This window comes from Prunus mume, linkage group LG4, assembly GCF_029339155.1.
Source record: "Prunus mume cultivar Tortuosa linkage group LG4, ASM2933915v1, whole genome shotgun sequence".
In the NCBI taxonomy this organism is placed as follows: domain Eukaryota; kingdom Viridiplantae; phylum Streptophyta; class Magnoliopsida; order Rosales; family Rosaceae; genus Prunus; species Prunus mume.
The window spans coordinates 10,198,402-10,214,799 of NC_142701.1; the positions used below are offsets into that span (position 1 = coordinate 10,198,402).

At 35.2% G+C, this 16,398-nt stretch overlaps 2 protein-coding genes across 5 annotated transcripts; both read right to left on the minus strand.

The window, feature by feature from the left end:
* Positions 1 to 117: 117 nt before the first annotated feature.
* Positions 118 to 5,314, minus strand: LOC103328036 (alpha/beta-Hydrolases superfamily protein). Of its 4 annotated transcripts, none has more exons than XM_089050583.1 (11): positions 5,105 to 5,314; positions 4,442 to 4,467; positions 4,236 to 4,327; positions 3,772 to 3,886; positions 2,667 to 2,703; positions 2,470 to 2,539; positions 2,225 to 2,329; positions 1,649 to 1,799; positions 1,271 to 1,353; positions 618 to 711; positions 118 to 497 (listed from the first exon to the last, which is right to left on the minus strand). In XM_089050583.1, exons 3-11 carry the CDS (start codon positions 4,264 to 4,266, stop codon positions 410 to 412), a joined length of 774 nt encoding a protein of 257 aa, XP_088906709.1. In that variant the 5' UTR covers positions 4,267 to 4,327; positions 4,442 to 4,467; positions 5,105 to 5,314; the 3' UTR covers positions 118 to 409. The 4 variants fall into 4 exon arrangements, with proteins under 4 accessions (XP_088906709.1, XP_088906711.1, XP_088906710.1 ...); XM_089050585.1 differs by lacking the exon at positions 5,105 to 5,314 and adding an exon at positions 4,898 to 5,014; XM_089050584.1 differs by lacking the exon at positions 4,442 to 4,467.
* A 7,178-nt stretch (positions 5,315 to 12,492) lies between these two features.
* On the minus strand, positions 12,493 to 16,241 carry LOC103328034 (putative cytochrome c oxidase subunit 5b-like). The gene is made up of 6 exons (XM_008230420.3): positions 15,832 to 16,241; positions 15,661 to 15,743; positions 15,391 to 15,441; positions 13,588 to 13,654; positions 13,369 to 13,448; positions 12,493 to 12,865 (listed from the first exon to the last, which is right to left on the minus strand). Exons 1-6 carry the CDS (start codon positions 15,989 to 15,991, stop codon positions 12,800 to 12,802), a joined length of 507 nt encoding a protein of 168 aa, XP_008228642.2. The 5' UTR covers positions 15,992 to 16,241; the 3' UTR covers positions 12,493 to 12,799.
* Positions 16,242 to 16,398: the final 157 nt, after the last annotated feature.

The window sequence follows — 16,398 nt, forward strand, 5'->3', positions numbered from 1 at the left end:
AGACATTTACCTGAGTTGCAAACTTACAATTACTATGTTGCTGCATCCTTCCTCCACTATTAAGTATGAGCAAGACGTATACTTTCAGTATGAGAGAGAGAGAGAGAGAGAGAGAGAGAGTAGAACTCCACTAATTATTAATAATAAAATCACATAAATGAATGCCAAAACAAAATACATCCAAAACTAAATCACCACTACCTCTACATCCTCCAAGTGGAACATAAAAGCACACCCAAAACTTTATTTGTAGAAAAGACAGAATACGAAAGGGAATTAGAAAGGTCAATTTAGCTATACCATATACTCCATGCCCCATTTTGTATAGCACCTACTTGTACAGGGGCGTTTCTCACTCATTATTGTTAGCTACTACTCCCTCACTATCTCCAATTAGACACTGTCAGATTTATGAGCGGTACCCCTCAAGCCCCAGCCTTGCAGATAGCCAACTGGAGACTTCATTCATCTCTTTAGGGATAGTGTAATGACCAAGCCTGCAAAGTCGAACCAAAAATCTGCTTAAATTTCATCCATTACATTTGACCCCGAACAAGAGCAATAAATATATGAAGAGATTGTTCTAGATAATTTTGCTAATAGAAAATTAATCCTACCCATCAAGGGGTTTGAATGTAAGGTATCGGAATCCTGCTGAATTCAAGGAGTTGACTGATTTCTCTCCATATTTGTAAGGGACTACATCATCATCTACAATGGCACAAAAGGATAAAAGGGTCAAAGAGGTTACACTAATCCAGCAAAGATTTATAACTTCTTCACATATTGGTTACCATAACATATCATCTTAGAACCACCTAAAATGTACAACAACCCAATGGAGAATAGTTCCGAAAATTATTTCTGCAAATGTGCAAGAATTGTAACGCAAAACCGGGTTTTGGGCATGATTCTTTTTTAACATCTTTCTAAACAAGATTTCAAATTCTATTTTCTCTTTTTTACAAAGGTTTCAAATTCTACCTGGCTAATAATGTTGTTGCACCAGTAGACATCAGTTTCAAGAAGTACAAGTGAACCAGAAAGCTAAGCTGAAGCTCCAAATAAATTATCAACCCTCTATGACTTATCAGTCATTAAAGCCACAAAGATGCTACTATCCATAAAAACTGGATTGAGTCTCACATATTGATTGTTAAAATTCTTCAGTGCAACACACTAGCTTCTGGTGTGTGACATACCAAGTGGTTTAGAAACCTTTCAAATTTTTGCAAATGCAATATTGGCAAAAGGTTATGCAGAGACATACTTTTTCCATGACATTGCAAAATGGGTAATGATGCGGCACGCCTTGCAGCCTCATGTGACCCTTCAATTTTGTTCCATAAGGTCCTGCACAAACCTTTAAACTATCAAACATGGGAGTCTTTGAATATTGATACGCAGTTCAACAGGTACCATAAAAAATAGAGCAGATGCCAGATGGACTGTTCTGGAAATGCATATGTTTAATGTTTACAATTATTAGATAAAAAAGGTCCCATCTAGTTTTACTCGTATTTCAGGTGGAACATTATAAGAAAACAGTTGGGCAAAGCCATCAAATACTAATCTCTTTCACAGGTTTCAGGAAAAACGTTAACTGCAAGAGTGAGTTGGTTAACGAAGGCTCTATACGAAGTCATACCTTGCTCCTGGAAGCCAACCGCTTAGTCCAACAACTGCCCTCAGATTGAGAGGGTATGGGTTGCCATTTCCATACCTACCTGCAGCATAACAAGTTGCAGAATAAAGGGCCATCGCAGCACCCATACTAAAGCCTCCAATACCGACTTTAACTGCCACAAGAAAATGTGATAGGCTATTCAAATTTCAGCAGTAAAAACAATCAACATAACACATCCTTTAATTCTTGCCTCAGAATTTGCTATTCTATAGTATAAGATGCTAAACTTAACTTTGGGAAACATGAAATGGTGTTAGACTTAACCCTGAAAGCTGAAGAGGGAGTAGCATAGCATGCAAATGAAAAATAGAAACTTTGATTTCAGATGGTCTGTTAAAAGGCAAAGTGGCGAAGCTTATAATAAATTTAGAATGTGTTTGCAAAAATTTGATGATTGGCTATAAGGTGGAATTCTTGTTGTTTGGGAAATTTTCTTGAAATATTGTGCAGGTTTTAACAAAGATGATTCGTAAGAAGTGTAAGAAAAAAAAATCCGAGGAAGTTAATCATTTTGAAGTAGTTTATCCTTGAAAGTACCATCAGCTGGTTCAGTTGACAACAAGTTTGCAATATGTGCTGCTGAAGCATCTAAACTCTCCCAATCATCTGGACCATCGTCTGAAAGCTCTCCCATTTCAAACCCTGATAAAGAATCACAGAATTCAGAAGATTATTTTCAACACCAAAGCATTACAAGAGCTTGCCTTATGAGAATATAAACTGTAGAGGTATGACCTTCTACGATCGAATCACCTAAAGTTTTAATTTAAACATAATCTTACAGGCAGTGCAAGGAAATCCACCGAGTATAGCCACAGGACGGGTAGGAGCAGTTGGGCAGATCCACTTAATCTGTTTCATATTTGTATATTAAAAAGTTAATTTACTCACAGGTTGTACAAAGTGGTGACATGTGCATGTGTGAATGGAAATACAAATCCTCAAGCTTACAAATAATTGGGGACACATAAATGCTTACATTTGGAAGAGGAAGAGATTCCAAGAGTTGAGAAGCGCTGTAGCCAGAAGGAGTAGAACATGAGACATATAAGTCTTAGAATATCCATCAGGAAGACAATTCAATTGCTAAAACTAAGACTGAAATTGCAGGTGGAGCCTGTGCAGCTCTTTTGAACTTGACAGATATTATGTCATCTGCTTAGCATTTTTTTTACCTAGGTAAACTGGGACCACACTAGTTGGGAAAGCAGCAACACAAGCAAAGAAACCACAAATGTGGTAATACTTGTCCAGAATTGTTTTGAGGATAAAAGGAACAGAACCAGTTTAATACTTAGGAATTTGAAGAAAAATCCATACTTACTATGCATATTGGTTACCAAAGTGCATTTCTAGTTCCCCACTTGGAGAACAAACTAAACTAGTGGTCCCCCAGTCATGACTCTGGCATATACTATTTCCAAATCAAGGCTTCCCAAATTAAGCTTAGCATCAATCAGACAAGAAGTGAAAGGGACAAACAATCATATCATTTAATCTCACGGTGCCGCTGCTCTCTTAATCGAATTTATTCGAATAAGAACCTCACTGAAAAGATGCTCAGTATTGAAAAGATAAAATATGGACCCCTCCTCTCTGAATCAAATTATAGAGCAGGCAGAGGTGTTGACATTCCTGAACACGTTTCTTTTTCTTGTATATGAAACCAAAAAGTCCATCCTTCCAGTACAAGACAGTACATGATATAAAAGAGAAGGAATGGGGAATTGCATCAACTGATGATGAGAAGTCAGGGCATAAACAACAAATATAGACAAAATATATCATTGTTGAGTTCTCACAAAACTGTCTTATGATAGAAGTTAACTACTCAGTTATGAACTTAACTATTTAACTATGAAGACTGGTATTCCCAAGCTCAGTATACAAATTATATGCTATTCATATTTCCATCTCTCAGGGCTAAAATATTAGTGGGACAAGTTTTTCTTTCCCTAATTAGATAGAGTAGGACTTCAAGAGAAGGTCTTTCAGAGACAGAAGCACAACAATGTATGATATGTCACTCACAAATACGGTAAAGAAATACCCCAAAAAAAAAAAATAGGGAAGAGAAAAAAGACCTTGAGCCATTATCCCCAAGTCCATGTAGCCAGACTATTGTGGCTTGATGCTTTCCTTTGGGCCTCACCACATGTGTCCTACCGAACTCAAGTGTTCTTTTGGCAGTTCTGCTACCTGAATTGTCACAAAAAGTGGCTACTCAGCAACGATACAAGTTTAAGCTGGAACAATTAATCAGGGATTCTGCAAGTTAACCATAATAACTCTTTTTCCCCTCTCTTTTGTCTAGGATGTCAACCGAGAAAATCGCCACTTATTCACTAGTAGCAATCATTAGTAAGAACAAAACACTTTAAAAGTTAAAAAGACAAAGAACATCAGACACTAAGTTGCCTAATTGAAGGAAATATAGTAAACAACTAACCACACTCTCACAGCAGTCAGAAAGAGTTCCAGAAACTAATAGCTATAGACTTCAACAAATTGAGACAATGAAAGGTGCTATGCTAGGGAAGAAACAAACCAGAACACATATTGGAATGGGAATAGCTCATCTTTGCGTTTCAGGTAACTGTGCTAAACAGCCCGCCTATTGCAATGAGTTAGAAGAAGGTACTGCAATGTAGAAAACCCAGAATGATAATGTGTATTTATAGGCAAATGGGCAGTGAGAAAATGGAATAAAACATGTGTGAATATGCATCACTATGAATGAGAAGGTGTGCATACCAGCTACACACTGCGCCAAAAACCGCCTAGAAAGTTAAAAAGAAAGAAGCATCAATGAAAAGGAGAGGTAATGAAAAGGACAAAAGCAGGATAGCAGAGAGAATCCAAGCCAGAGTAGGGCACATTCATCCATTCCTTAGAGCTCTTGCAACATAGACAGACAGATAGAGAAAGAAAGAGAGATGGGGAGAAAGAATCTATGCTTGCGGACAGTGGCCAGAAAATAAAGCAAACCCAGCAGCAACAACAAAAACTGAAAAGAATATTACTGAAAACAAGAAAGAATAATCTAAGTTTGTAAAAGAAAATATCTTTTCTCAATCATTAGTTAATGAATTTTTCATGATTGATGGATACCCATTAACCAGAAGGAAAGTTTATAGTGTCCAATTTCTTTTTTGTATTACATTCTAGTGTATAATTTCTCTTTATGATAAACAAGTGAAAAATCTCAACTGTAGAAAAAGAACCAAGAAACTGAAGCAGGGTCCGAGAACTGAGAGAACTGGGTTCCAGCCTCCAGGTTCTCTCTCTCTCACTTCTGTTTTCCTTTTTTAAAGCTTAAATTTATAATTGTACATACATATATTGATACCAAGACATATATAATATACTTTAATAACTTATATTTTCAAAAAGATTTTTTGTGCATAGATCACCAACCTGGATTTGTTATATGGAAGAGAGAGACAACGGCAAAAGTGTGTGAACTTTTTTCTTTCCTTGCATCTCCTTTCTTACTTTCTTGCTCCCCACTACAAAAACCGCCCTACCTTTCGAAAGCTTTGTCTGTTTATATTCGTAGAGACGCCAACACCTTAGACCTCTTTACCAGCAAATTTCTATATGCACCCAGTATCTTTTTTTTTTTTTTTTTTTTTGGTTGAACAAAAGTTTAGCAGGAGATTGAATACTCTCACCATTAGCGTCCGGGTATACCTACAACCTCGAGCCGAAATGACTTACGCGTGACACCCAACCGCCAGCTGCCACTAGTATGAATTTAAGTAGGAAATTATAGATCGCGCATTAATGAAGATTGCTGGTAGCAAGACTCGAACATTATTGGGGCTACACACAATGGAGGGACCTTACTAACTGAACTTGGTATTTACACCCAGCATCTTTATGAGTTCACCTTAGTGTTTTTATTTTATTATTATTTTTTTTTTATAAAAAAAAAATTCTGGGATTTGTATTCATAATTCAACCAAAAAAAGCCACTACCCACAAAGGGTCCATTATAATAACGATCTAACATCAAAATTAAGACAATCTGATGCCCCTCCACTAACGATCACGCAGAATCAAAGAAAATCTGGCAAAGACATTCCAACTAAGATTGCAAACTCAAAATAATCAAAAAGAGATAAACCTTGAAAAAATTAAGCCATAAAAATACATAAACTCTTGCAACTGAGAGATGAAAAACTCTCACAAAAGGAGAAGTAAAAACTACATAAAGAACCCAAAGAATCTCTACGACTTATTCCAAACATAAAGAGTCACCTCAGTGTTTAAATTTTTTTTTTTAATCCAATCTTAGTGTGAACCAAATAATTAGTTTTTTTTTTTTTTTTTATTTTATAAACAACATGTATCTCATCACATGTTCCAATAGTGGCGCAACGGGTGGGCGGTGAAGATGCGGTGGGGGTATGGTGGCTTGGTCATGTTGTGTTTTCTGAGAAATAATTAGAATTTTAATTAGAAAGTGAAATGTACTTAGAATATAGGGTGTACTTAGAATACGGAGTGAACACAAATATTGGGTTTACATAAATAAATAAATAAAAAAACTCTTAACAAATAAACATTTGTAGGAAAACTAGGGTTAACCATGAAACAGATGTTAAGAAGCAATTACCAAACAAATTTTGAATTTGGGACTTTACCCAATTGAGTATTTGCTAAATCCATTAATAAGTAATTGACAGACAATGCTACACTTAACTTTTGTTGTTCTCAACTAATATATGGGTGGCATCATCTTATTGGGATCTATAACATGTTAGTTCTTTAATGTAATAATGTACACAAAAGTTGGAGCAAAATTTGGGGTAGGAAGCATTTTCCCTGAGTCATGACTAAATGGTGATACAAAGATTTTCCTAAAGTTGAGATCATTTCAATGTATTTTGTAATAATTTTTATGCTTACTTTTAATATGGGATACAAAATAGGTTCAATATAGTTGGAATTAAAATATATTTTAGTCCTACTTTAACTTCAAATGCTGTCATCCATTTACACAAGTTTTATTTTATTTTATTTTATTTAAACAACTATTATCCAAATTATTTTGTGGATGTCACTCAAAAAAAGTGGCAGAGGAATAAATACTGTTCTGAATGGGATAAATTTTGATAAGAAGCAGCACCAATTATTTACTAAGAGGCTCCATAGCCAATAGGTTAGGGTTCAATCAAGGCCCATTGTGCACCACTATGTTTGGCTACACCTATAAGATGCAGCCTTCATGCAACATGGTAGTGTGCAACCAGGTTCCTTCCACTTGGTCTCTTCTTTTTTATCTTTTCTTTCTTTACCATTGTGGAAAATTTTCTGCCAATTTGACTCTCATCCCCTTTTTAATTATTTTTATTTTCCTTTTATGGTGTAATGGAGATTACAATACACAAGATATACCAACTCTTTTTTTAACTCTTATCTTAACTCTGATGATTTCAGATTCATAAAATTATGTACTCATGTAGAACCCACTCCATATAAGAGTTGGAGTGAGAGTCGAAATTTACTTGTGCGTATACTATTACTCCATCCATAGATTATAATAATAACTAAAACAATTTAGGTCCTACCTAAACTAATAGTGACATGAAATTATTGATAATTGTATATGTCAGAATCAAATTTACACCCATCAATTTTTTCTAAAATTATTATTGGCAGTCTAAAAATATTATCCTACACTCATCTCTTATAAAGTATAGTCCGAAGTTACACTAGTAGGAGTGTATGATGGCTTTTCTAAAGTACCAATAATAGTTTGTTTTTAACTATTGTTATTTATCGATCAACAATTATCGTTTATGAGATTTGAATTCGACATCTTTCAACAACGTAGAAACTGAGTACTAGTAAACCAAATGATCATTGCCATATTCATCTACTATTCAATTATCAGCGAACGTCTCATATCTCAAAGAGATTGACAAAACATCTTTGGAAATACTACTAACACGACAAATTGTAGTAAATGATGGCATCTAATCTCTTTCAGAAGTCAACATGCATTTGGACATGTTTTCCCTCCTTTATGGAAAAAATATACATTATTAGGACCACACCTTTTACATTGTCAACCCCCTCCTTTTCCCACACTCAATAGAAGAGGAATCATTGTGATGAATTAGAAAATGGGTTTATACTTAACTGTGGGATTTGTTTAAAACAGACAACAATATGCTGTTGGCACTACTCTCTTATTGGAGATTAATTAATTCACTTCATTTGTAGATTTTTATTAAAGGAGGCAATGGTTTAAGTTGACACTTTTTAATTTTGTACAAAGTATTTGAGTAAACTATGTGTATATAAAATTTGGACGCTGTGTTAATAGGGTCTAGCTCAGTGAAAAAAGGTATTGATTTTCAGACCAAAGGTCTCAGGTTCGAACTCCCATGACATCATTTGTGCTTGTATATAAAATCCCCCTCCCTCCAAGTTAAACTATCGCTTGTACTTATAAAAATGAAAAAGAAGAATTTGGAGGCTGCAACTTTCGAACTTTTAGAAACCAATGCGGCTCACAGGTTACTATGTTTGTTTCTTTCCTTGGCAAAGCTGGAAGGCACATACAAAAGTCTAATCTACAGGGTGACATGAAGGGTTCTTAATGAACTTGAACACATACATGTTATGTATAAAGTGCAAAGCATTAATTATATTGCATATATAGGCAAGAAGCAGGTTCTCCTCTATTGACTAGACATTTAGGAATTGTGAACCAGACCATTTCTTTAAAGTAGAGCAACCTATACTTGTTTTTATATGTTTGTTAGGTAAGTTGATAACCATTTGTAGTAGGGACATTTATTCTTTTCTTTGTTAGAAGAGATTCTGAGTTATAATCTAATTTGTTTTACGGGCAATGATACTTCTTGTTATTGAGTGGCAGTACAAAACCGAAGAAAAAAAGAGAGGAACAAACAAGAATGCACACCAGCTAGAAGTGGTGATGCTCGTCGCCTTTAATTGGCGATGAGCAAATCTATCCTCTTTTTTCTGTCCGTACCATCTAATATACGAGTCTTAACTTTTGTCGCTAGATGAAAAAAGCCCTTAGACTAATTCATTCATTCATATTGGTGAAGTAATGAATATAACAAGAAAAAAGGATAACAATTAGCTCTTGATTTAGCTTTGTTTGCTTTCGAATATTATAAAATATCCTAAATTCGAATCTTTCATCTCTTCAATTGATATTTAAAACTAAGAATAAAAGGCTTGTTAGATATGATGTGCAATAGAGATCGGAAAGGTTTTAATGTAACAAAAATAAAGGTAGGAGAGAGGTGCTTTACATCCAAAACAATCCAATTCGATCATTATGGCCATGGGGTCATCTTCCAGCCATATTACAATCCAAAAAAAATGTTTACTTCTCAAATCAACCCATGGATAGCATCTTTTTATTTTTAATGTATAAATTAAAGTTACTTTTACGTACAAATTGAAATGATGCTGTAAAATTTCCATGATTCACATTTTATTTTTTTAGGATTTATTTATTTATTTATTTTATGCTTTTGCCATATAGCACTGTTTTTTAAGTGGATCCCAAAAATAGTAGACCAAGTTGATGAATAAATTATAGCAAATCTTAGATCCCCTTTCGAGGAAGAAAACACACTCAATGATATATAGCTTTCAAAATATGAGTTGATTCATAGAATCAACACGATCAGTAATATTCTTCTCATTATTATAGCAACAATGATGAGTGTTATCCAGAAAAGAAATACTAAATCTTCAAACAAACTTGATTATCAAGTGTTTTGGTGGCTGAGCCATCATCAAACACTCATTAAGGGTTTGATTTCTGAACATTGCTTGCCGTCCTTCTTGCGAATCAATTTGACACATATAAAAAAATAATTCATAAAAGCACACACACAAAAAACTTATACACGCATGTCACACTGTTATTGGCAGGAATGTACGAGCTCTTACTTACATGGTAATAAAAGTATTTTCTTTTGTGGATTATTGGTCTAGTTAGTACTTTTCTTTTCAATACTTGAAGATATCCCAAGTTCAAATACCTCGTTTCCAAGTTATCGAAAATAGAGAGTGATCCTAACAACGCCCTCACCAACACTTTGACTTGTGTTACAATTTGGTGGCATGTTCAGTTGTTGCTACAATACTCAATTATGTTGTTGATACCTCACCAGCGATTGCATTTTGGACCTTTGCATTTGGCAGCAATGCTTTACCTTGGTAGTTACTCATAATTAAGTCAATGTTTGATGTCCTTAATTATGGCTTCTTTTTTCTTTTCTTTTTTTTACTTCTGACAATTTATAATATACACTACCTGTCCATATATATATATATAAATGTGTAATCGTCACACAGAAAAATTCATTATAATTCAGATCCTCTCAGATGTATAAATAAAAAATAAAAGCAGTATCTTCAAATCATATATATCGCTGTCAAAAATGAAAGAATGTTGGTTTGCGTACGTCCAAATTTTTTTTGTCATGCATTTGTCACTCCGTTGAGTCATTTTTCTGAGCAGAATAAATGCTAATTTGATTCTTTAATCATTATTGGTAAGATTGTGATGTGAGGCCTTTGAATCAATCCCTTTTTTATTCGCATTCCATCGTTCCTTCATTTCGAAAAGTTTTCTCCTATTTTTGTCTTGTATTAGCATTGTTAAGTAATTATCTTGTACAAAATTATATAGTGTTACAAATGAACTAAAATTATGTTGTGTTAATGTTTGGTGTTAATTATTCTACACATGTTATAATTTGAGTGGATTCGTAACATTACATTAACAAGTCACTTCAGTACTGTGCAAGATTTTTTTTTTGGTTATTTGCACCACGATCGTCGGTCCATCTAAGGTTAAAAGCGAAGTTAAACAAACTTTGGTAATACTTCTTTGTGTGTAGAATAGGCCTCATCATTTGGCCCGGCTTTGATTGGAAAGTAAAATAAATAAAATTGTTATATATAATTATGTATAAATAAGAGTTTAGGATTAGGATTATATCACTTAAATCACATATATAATTTGTTTCATTTCATTTACTTTTCTTTACTCATTCCTAGTTTATAATTGGATGATTAGCACATTAATTTGTGTCAATTATTAATACAACAATTATATATATATATATATATATATATAAATAAGATGAACAATATATCATATCACTAAACATAATCATATCACGAAACATAATCGTACTACTACCACCAAATATAATCATGTTTTTCTTGAACACATCACCAAACATTTACATATTTATTTATACCATCCTTTAAAAAATATATTTTTGATACTTATTATTTTTTAAATTATTTCTTAAAACGTATTATGGTCTAATTATGAATAACCTCAAAATAATACTTTGTTTTATTATTTTGTGGAAAATCTTATTAAGTTGTGTGACTTTATTGAGTATTTTATGAATTTGGTTTGATGTGAAAATATTGGAATTAAGTGAGTTTAATATCAAATTTAGACTAAAATATGATTAAGTTTATGATTTTTTGAATGAAGCCTGCATTTCAAAAACTTATGCCAATAATAGTAGGCTTTACGCCCTGTTTATGATTGTAGAGGGCTTTGTGTCTTTTTATGTTGCCTGCTTTTGGGTCGCTATATCATGTAATTGGCTTTAGCTTTCTATATTATTGAAACTTGATTCCGACCAAAAAAAACAAAAAACAAAAAAAGGACAGAGCCACCTAAGGACCAGGATAATGTCTCTTTTTCTCCTAGGAAAATTATGTTTCCCCTTTCCTTCACGCTTCAAGGCCCCTCCTCCTCTAGAAGTCTGGCTATGCAACTGATAGGGATATAAATAAAAAAAGAAATATTTAGTCATATACCTATTCTTAGCCCTAATGATATAGATTAACTCTACATCATTTAATTTTTATAAAACAAATTCAAAAAAATAATAGCTAGCCATATTGAATTTAGTTTTGATTATTAAATTACTTTGATACCCTATTAAGTGTTCTGAGTTTTTTTATGAGGTTTTGGGGGTGGACTGGTTTTAAGAAATCGATGGCAGTTTTGTAATTTATAAGAAGTTAGAAGCCTTCTTTGTTATGTTGAAAATGGACTTTGGGTGTGTTTCTGAAGTCAATTTCATATAAAGTTCTTTTATAATTTAGCCTATATATTGAGTATAATAATAAATCTCCAAACAAACAAAAAAATCACTTTAGTCTCACTGTTGGCTACTTCAACTTCAGCAAAAACCCAAAAGGAAAAAGGCGATTTGGGTTGAAGCTGGCAGATGGGCTTCGTTGTCACACAGCCCAGCTTGTTTTCTGGCTAATCATTTACAAAACCATGTGTTCCCCTGGTTAGCATTTACACCTGAAATCAAAGCCTCAAATGACTTGCCAGGTTGAGCGAAAGAACCAACAGGCCCAGGCCTCAGCCTCTAGCGCTAATCTAGGTCAATGAGAACAGAAATGCCATAATAATGGGGTTGTGGGTGGAGCTCAATCCCACTATCCAACGAAAAAGAGAAAATATTGGATTTCAACTTTTTTAATGATTGGATAGTTAGATTGAACCCCCTCATCAAAATTCATTGTAGAAGCTCCCGAGCCAATGAGAACGCTCTTTACACATAATTTTCTTCTTGGGGGTTTTTTGGGGGTAAATAAAAATTTTATAACAGAAAAAGGAAAACAAAAACACAAACAAAGATTTGCCGCTGCATACAGCATTGATTATGGAAGATGCGAGGTATGAGCGGTAGTCATACGACCACGATGAACAAGTGGAGAGGTGATGCTTAAGTTGAAATAAAATGCACAGACGGTTCTACCATTCCCGAGGGAAAAGAATCAACAGGCAGTACCCATCCATTATTTGGCAATGCATAGAAGGACATCCTTACAAGATCCTTAGTGTTCCAAAAGGTACCCAACCTGTGTCTAAATTATCACAGAGAATCTATCTCAGATGTTGCAAAAGCAACAACACCAAAAAAGAAAAAGAAACTAAGGCCAATCAACCAAACAAAAACAAAAGGCTTCCAATTTTGAAAGTTAAGGTTGCAGCGTATACTGGATATTGTCTCTCCACCTCCCCTGAATTTATTCCATGGAATAGTTTCAGGCTGCAAATCAGTGATGGTCATGGTCATGGTCATCACTGTGGTCTGGAGATCCACCAGGTCCTACCACTTCAAGCTGTTAAGAATCAAATGAAATAGATTAGGTCAATTCTGCACAGCTGAAAGCAAATGGGCACGTACAATGCAAAATGATATAAAGCATTATGATCCAACATTTTAAGATCATATAAATAAATATATCTCAAGTCTGAACTCCAATAGGATATGACTGGAAGCATTTCGTCTGCAACCTGTGTTGCATGAAGGTCATGGACCAAAATACTACTCCAGTTATGCCAACCATGGTAGATATGAGCCTATGAGGTTCAACTTAAGGAGGGCACTGGGCTCGACAACTCTTCTGTATCTAGGGCTACCATCTCCATGACATCAGCTGTACATGGAATTCCAGTCCCCAGACCCATCTTGCACATGCATGTGTCATCATGTAAATCCACATCCCATTGGATCTTAATCCAAATAGACATAAAATTCCATATCTTGATATGGATTCACTTCCATCTAGTCCAGATCAGGGAGCCGTAATAAATCATCGCATCAAATTAAGCCTCCACTTACCACAAAGTACTGTGAGCAGACTGGACATTCATGCGGCTCGTCTTTGGTCAGCCAAAACCACACAACATCATGCTCATCCTCTGCAATTAAAATACCAACAAAAAGAAGCCAAAACTGATATCAATTTAATTTAGATGAAATTTCTACACATGAATCAGTGAACAAGCATACATCTACATGCACAAAGAAAAAGAGAAGGAGAAGATAAGAAGTACCCACCGCCTTCACCACCAGGGCATCCAACTATTCTCCTGTCGTAATAGGACTTGATAACTGCAGGTGCTTCCTAAAGGCCAAAAATACATACATAAGAATTTCATTTGTTTCTTTTTTCGTTTATAACAAAATTAGGAGCAAGCATACACATGAAATCATTAGGGGCATTGGTAAAAACCAAAAGCAAATTCATCCTTCTCCCTCACTGAAAGTAGGTTAAGAACATCACAATTACCAATCTAAAGATAGGGATGCAATTTGATTTATTTCAGTTTCCATCTACCAAGAACCAAAACCAGATTATTATTTTTTTTCCATTTTTCTTCAGACTAGAACAATTCTCAATTTCTCACCATAGAACTAGACAAATGGCTAAGGAACCAAGCCAGCAAAACCAACATAATAGCAACTGGTGTAACAATTCTCACACTTCATATCACAAATGGAAAAAGTTGCATCAATACCAAAACAAAGGTCAAGATAATAGACAACAGAACCACTCAAAACCAAACAATCAATAGAGCATAAAAGGGTCGCACATGCTTTAATAAAACCGCAACCTGTAAAACAGCACATCAAAGCCAAACAATCATTTCTTCTGGTATTCAAAGGTTGTCAGGATTTCGTGCATCCCAAACAAGTTTGAAAAAACTCATTGCACAATACAACCCAACTTTTTTTTTTGGGATACCCAGAAATCTACCAATCCGCTTCGCAGACACAGCTCTGAAACTGGGGCCTCACGCTGAACCCCACAATCTTCAGGAGACAGGAAACACTAACACATAGCTACACAGGTATATTTGAGGGCTTTGAACCTCAGACCACATGGGAGCAAACCATGGGCCTGACCATTCCAACTAAACCCATGTTGGTGTCCTAACTTATCTTATAATTACAACACTCTTCTTTGCATGAAGATATTTTGCAAACAACTACCTACATCCAGATAACAAAATCCTAGAACACTCATTTGCATGGTTCCCCAAACCAGGCTAGACCAGCCAGTCCGGTCCAACCTCATCTTGTTCAGATTCAGCTCTAAAACTGGAATTGAAGTAAAATGACTTCTTTCCTTGTACTTATCTAAAAAAATGCTTTAAATTGTAGATTTTGAACTTTGAACCGAAACTCTATTGGTCCATTTAAGCCACTGCCATATTTAATGCTCTGTGGTTCCAGTTTTTAACTTTTCAAATTATCTCCTTAATTCAACCCACAGCTATGTACATTGTACATGACAATGTTTTGTTATTTACAAAAGTAAATAAATTAATATGTAGAGACAATTCCAATACAAATCATGAAAATTAACACTAACAAATATGCTTCTCTATTTTTTTTTTTCTAATAAAAGAGTATGCTTAAATTAAAAACACCAAGTATTAAATTAATTTTCATAAAATTAAAGTACCTTCCTTTTCCCAAAGTAGCATCTAGCCTCTCTATCTTGCAGTTTCATGACTTGCTAGTCAGAAAATATGCTAGAATGCTCAATTGGGTGAAATGGTTTAATTAGATTGTGCTACTTTGAAATCCCATGGTATTTTTTGTTCCAGTTTTCAGTACATTGTACATTTGAAGGAAGTGTCAAACACAACCAATATACAAACAACAACTCTATAAACGTCATAGAACCCAAAAAGAAATTCCTAAATCTTACAGGAATTTCATTGAAAAATAAAAGCTTCCACATGATATATTTCTAGCTAACCCTCAGATTACATAGCAGAAGGCTACACAAATTGAGAAAACAAACAACTTTTGAAACCACTATGCATGAGTAATAAATCAGATCACACTGACCTTTGTGCCAAAAGGACCAACAGGATGGTTGATTTCCAGAACATCCCTTCCCTGAGGAAAAAGAACAAGAAAATGCCCAAATAAAATAAATGATCACATATTCGTTGCTGAAATGACACTGGAAAGTGAGTATAGATTGTCAATTAGAATTCAACTGAGCTACAATAACCGATAACAAAGTTCCTACCTATCTCATTTTCATTTCCCACATTTTCTCATCAGTCAATCACAGGGTATAATATGTATTTCAAAAAATAGAAAAAGCGTTACCTCAAGTTCAGCTTCAAGCTCCTCTCGCTCGTGGCCAGTGGCAATGGGCATTACCTCCTCAACCTTCTTCACACCAGGTTTTGCTAAGACAAAACACAAAAATAGAAATCACGCTTATCGGAAAAAGATCTGAGAGAGGAATAGCGTTTGCGAGGAGAAGGAAGAGAGTACCAGCATCGGAGATGGTGCTGAAGTAGCAAGGAAGGAGAGGAAGGGGCTTGTGGAGGAGACAGCGGGCAGGTACCGTGGCCGATCGGCATGGAGCCGAGGCGCTGTTGGCGGCTAGGGTTAGGGCCTTGAGCTGAGATGAAGAGAGCAGTCGCCGCCACATGGTTTGATATTCTCTTTCCTTTTTCTGAGCTGAGTGTGTTCTGATGTCAGACCGCCCCTTTGTTGTTGGAGATGAAGAGATGAGATCTCTTGATTTCTTCTTCTTTTTTCTGTCTGTTTCTCGAGAAAATGGAAATGGGAAATTAGTTTAGGGATGGGAAAATGGTGGGAGGCTGTGTGGGATTTTGGGTTGGGGAGTCAAAGAGGGCTCGGGTTTGTCTGGAGGAGAGGGTGGCGATGATGGGGCCAATGCGGGTAGGGATTTCACCTCGCACTTGGCACTGGCACTGGCAGGTGGGTACGCACGTGCTGAAATTTGCCAATTTTAGATGGCAATTACCTTCGTTTCTTTTTCTTTTTACTACGTATTTGGACCATTGTTTGGGTCTCTTAATAATAATTGCGGAT